The sequence below is a fragment of the Cibotium barometz genome, chromosome 14 (assembly GCF_041138505.1).
Source record: "Cibotium barometz isolate CiBa-2024 chromosome 14, ASM4113850v1, whole genome shotgun sequence".
NCBI classification, from domain to species: domain Eukaryota; kingdom Viridiplantae; phylum Streptophyta; class Polypodiopsida; order Cyatheales; family Cibotiaceae; genus Cibotium; species Cibotium barometz.
In genome coordinates, this window is record NC_141059.1 from 97,889 (window position 1) to 102,116 (window position 4,228).

Below are 4,228 nucleotides of genomic sequence, written 5' to 3' on the forward strand. Positions count from 1 at the left end.
ATTTTGGGCACCACATTTTCGTATAGTTTTCAAATGTATTCTTTTTTGAGTATAATGTTCATTCATGTTTCGAATTATTGTTTTGGTCATTTACAATTTTTTAAAGTTTTGAGAGAGAGAGAGAGAGAGAGAGAGAGAGAGAGAGAGAGAGAGAGAGAGAGAGAGAGAGAGAGAGAGAGATGTGATGATGATGAAACTACGAGAGCGATTGGATTACCTATTGAAATGGAGTGGATTTGTGCCTTTGTCCAACTTATCATCTTGGGATGAACCCAACAAGTTAGTAGTTTTCCTACACTAGAGTGAAGACGTTGCATAATTTGTTTAAGACTTGGTGATGTAAGTCAAGTTGCGATCATTGATGTTATAATACCCATCATTTGTGTCCCAAAGTGAGCTTTGGCGGGACATTGGCATTGCATGGTAAGGTTGTTATGAGATTGATGAGAAGACGATAGTGAGATATGTGGCCCAATATGAAAAGGGAAAATATTCACATTCCAATTCGTGGATGATGGAGAAGCTTTGTTTGAGCATTTGAGTGAAATTGTCCCTAACCCTTACCCGTCGAAGACAGGTGAGGCTACTCATTAATAAAATGCTGAAAGCATGTGTGTTCCCAAATAAAAGTATCTTTGCCACCCTTTCTTTCGGCATGTGTACCACTAACCTAGCTTTAGCTCTAGGGAGGTATCTGCATGGTTGGATCATGTTTTGTGGATGTGAGTTACATGTTGCCATGTCAAGTGCCCTTACAAACATGCATGTAAAGTGTGGTAGCCTCGAGGATGCTTTCTAAAGATTTGATTTCATGGAATGCTATGATTTCTTCCCTAACACTTTGTCAGTGTACATGATGCAGCCATGCTGGTCTGATAGAAGAGAGGCTGACCAATTCCTAGCAAAGGTGGTTTGCTTTACATCACAATATGGCAAAGACACGAGTTGCCATATCTGTGAATGTGTTTTCCGGTTTTCTTTTATTAGTCACCGTGTTTTTGTAACCAATGCAACTCGTGTGAAAACAATGGGTAAAGAAGGAATCTCTTCAAACAAGGGCGGACAACGTGGTGAGATAGCCATCTCTTGTCCGCATCGTGGACGGTCAAGGTGGACCGGTTGCGAATGGACGGCCAAGATGGCTCTAGGGGTTTGGGTACTAAAACCTCATTGCTCTTCTTTTCTTTCTCTCTCGCTTTGTGCAGCGCGCGTCTGCTTCTCAACTTGTCGACTTCACTAAGAAAATCATCAGCTGTCGAATCGGGAACCATGGTAAGCTGCTCCTTCCTCTGCTTTCTTCTGCGTTTTTAGGGCTTACCTTAGTGAGGGGCCTCTATTAGGGTTTTCTATAAGCCGTTGATCTTGGTTTAGGGTTCTGCTGGCCGTCCGTTTTTTACGGTTTTGCAACAGTACACGAGCCAGTCATCTGAATTCAGAAGCAACTGTATTTCTTGGCCCATGGTCTGTTCTCTGCGAAGTCACGTGCAATTCTGGAAATCGATTCCTTAAGACTTCAATCTGACGGCCAACTCTTGTTGAGATGGCTTTATCAGATGTCGCTGTTGGAAATACAACTGATGACGAGATTATTGTGTTGCGAGAAAGTGTATGACTGCACGAAGGTGCCAGGTGTCCACACTTGTACAGAGTGCACAGCAACTCTTTGCAGAATCACAGATGACTGGGCAGCTTGTTAGGCCAAGAGATGGGCGACAGACACCAGGGTAAGGTAGGGCCTACATGAAACTATGCACTCTGTACAGACACGTAGCACCGTAGAGGAATATGTGAGCACACCGGGAGACCGGCGAAGTTGGCTTTTCCAGCCTTAGAGCCTTGTTGAAAGCAAGGGCTGCGTTGCTGGAATAACACATGGAGTGCCAAACCTGCATCACATCCTCCATGTAGCTGGGGGCAGGATTCCAACGGTGTCAGTTTTTGAGAGGGATCGATGTGCTTAGTGCAAGAAACCCTCAGTAGTAAGAGGGGGATTTGATGCTGTCAAGGTCAGGTGGCCCTTGTGTCTTACCGAGGAGGAGCCACAGCAGGATGTAGCGGGGAGATAACATCCTACAGTGGTGGTAGGGGAGGATAAATTGTAATCAAACACTTTTTAGAGACAGAATTGACCACTTTGACTGCTGTACTCTAATGCTCTGGGTTTACCTTGCTATATGGAGAAGAGCCAGAACCCGTGTGCTTTAGCAAGGCCAGCATTTAAGGCTCCCAACAAAATGCAAGACTGCACCCACCGAGTTGTTCTAGATCTATGGCTTATAGTGGTAGTAGTGGTGGTGGTGATTACTATTTCTGTTCTCAGTATTTCTTTTTCTGTGATTGGTTTTAGAGCTGATCTTTTATTGCACTCACTGTTCTCACAGGTGCTTTCAAACGATATTGATCTTTTGCATCCTCCAGCTGAGCTGGAGAAAACAAAGCACAAGTTGAAGCGTCTTGTGCAATCTCCCAACTCTTTCTTTATGGTGAGGCAAGGATATGGTGAAGCTTTCTTGTTTGTTATGCACATTGGTTTACTCTTACATTTACTAACACTCTTAATATAATTTTACAGGATGTGAAGTGCTCTGGCTGCTTCAATATGTAAGTGTGTATCTGCAGACTGTAGACTTTGGGTTGTTTTAACAAGTGTTCTTATATTTCAGATGTGATCGATTGCAGCACTACTGTGTTTAGTCACTCGAAGACGGTTGTGCTGTGTGGGAATTGTGGAAGTGTTCTTTGCCAACCAACTGGAGGAAGAGCTCGCCTAACAGAAGGGTGCTCCTTCAGAAAGAAAGGCGATTAAATTCTTTCGGTTTTGCTCAAAATTAGATGCAGTAATCTATGTGGTGGGATATGAGTGTCTATGTGAGGATGAAGCTTCTGATTCTAATTGACTGGTATCAGTGTTTGATGATGACGACATATGTTTTTAAGTGGGCTCAGCTCAGGGAGTTTTGTATAAAAATATTATGTAAGCTGAAATATATGAACTAATAATTTGTACCATTGTTGTTTTTGCTTGTTACATGATTTGCTTGTGGTAAGGACTTCAGTGCAAGCCTTTCTTCTTTATTGCATAAGATTTTATGTTTGTCTTTTTCTCTTAATGCTCTTGTGTTGCTGCTCTTTATGATACCCTCTTGCCTAAGATACAACGATTTGAACTAGGCTCGTTAATCCCCACAACTTACTAGCTGTACATATCAGTGCTATATTCTCCCTGCTACCAAAATCCAGGTGCCCTCTCTCTCTCTCTCTCTCTCTCTCTCTCTCTCTCTCTCTCTCCAGCTACAGTTATTGGAGGCGTGACACCAAAGATGCCATAAAGTACTTGACTAAAATACCTGACATTGAGCTAGGACAGTCGTGGACACAAGTCTTGGTTGTCCCCACTGAGGTACGAGCAGCTAGGCGTACCGACCAGCCTCTATTCCATGACGTCCCATAACACCATGAGGCTACCCTCGTGGGCCTCGAGATTGCTGTCGGCCTCGGTTGCATGAAGCAGGTGCATATTTGCACTAGATCCAGGCTTTTGACCATAGAGCTCTTGCATAGTCTCGCGAGACTTTGACCGACCGATTGACCGACCTTGGCCATCGTTTTATAGGCTCTTGGCCAGTCACCGGGCACCCACACATGGGTCGTCAGGCCATCCCTAGCCCAACTTGCCAATCTGCCTGCCTAGCTCCAAGCTACCCCAAGCCTCGAAGTTAGTCTTACGTGCGTGCTGTACACGATAGATACTCTTTGTGCACATGACATACTCCCCTTCCTCTAAGAGCTTACTCCTGAATTCAGTAAAAACTCAGGGTAAAGCCGGGTTGTCTTAAAAGGCTTGGAATCTTTCGGAACTCGCTAATACATCGTTGTTCTTTCAGAGAACTCTCTTGGTGAATGTCGCCTATTAGAACAAAATCTGTCTCTGGCTTGAGCGATTCTAATAGATTCCTTAACAACTTGTAGCAAAAAGGTATGAGCTATATCATGTTGAAGTTCAAAAAATCCCACGGTAACAGGTGTTCTAGGGTGAAACTTGTACATAAGCATAGAAGGACTAAAACTTGTACTTGTATGATTAGTACTATTGTATACAAATTCTAACATAGAAAGATAATTGTAGTATGCTTAGTACTACTGTATGCAAATTCTAACATAGAAAGATAATCCTCCCACGAACCTTGTCTTTGGAGACATATGAACGAAGCATGTCCTCCAAAGTTTG

General features: G+C 43.4%; 1 protein-coding gene across 2 annotated transcripts; it reads left to right on the forward strand.

Annotated features, from left to right (window-relative positions):
- The first annotated feature begins 1,089 nt into the window (after positions 1-1,089).
- LOC147631515 (small ribosomal subunit protein eS27y-like) lies at positions 1,090-3,009 on the forward strand. Of its 2 annotated transcripts, none has more exons than XM_086808017.1 (4): positions 1,090-1,272; positions 2,382-2,483; positions 2,573-2,601; positions 2,664-3,009. In XM_086808017.1, exons 1-4 carry the CDS (start codon positions 1,126-1,128, stop codon positions 2,692-2,694), a joined length of 309 nt encoding a protein of 102 aa, XP_086664143.1. In that variant the 5' UTR covers positions 1,090-1,125; the 3' UTR covers positions 2,695-3,009. The 2 variants fall into 2 exon arrangements, with proteins under 2 accessions (XP_086664143.1, XP_086664142.1); XM_086808016.1 differs by having other exon boundaries at positions 2,680-3,009.
- The last annotated feature ends 1,219 nt before the right edge of the window (positions 3,010-4,228 follow it).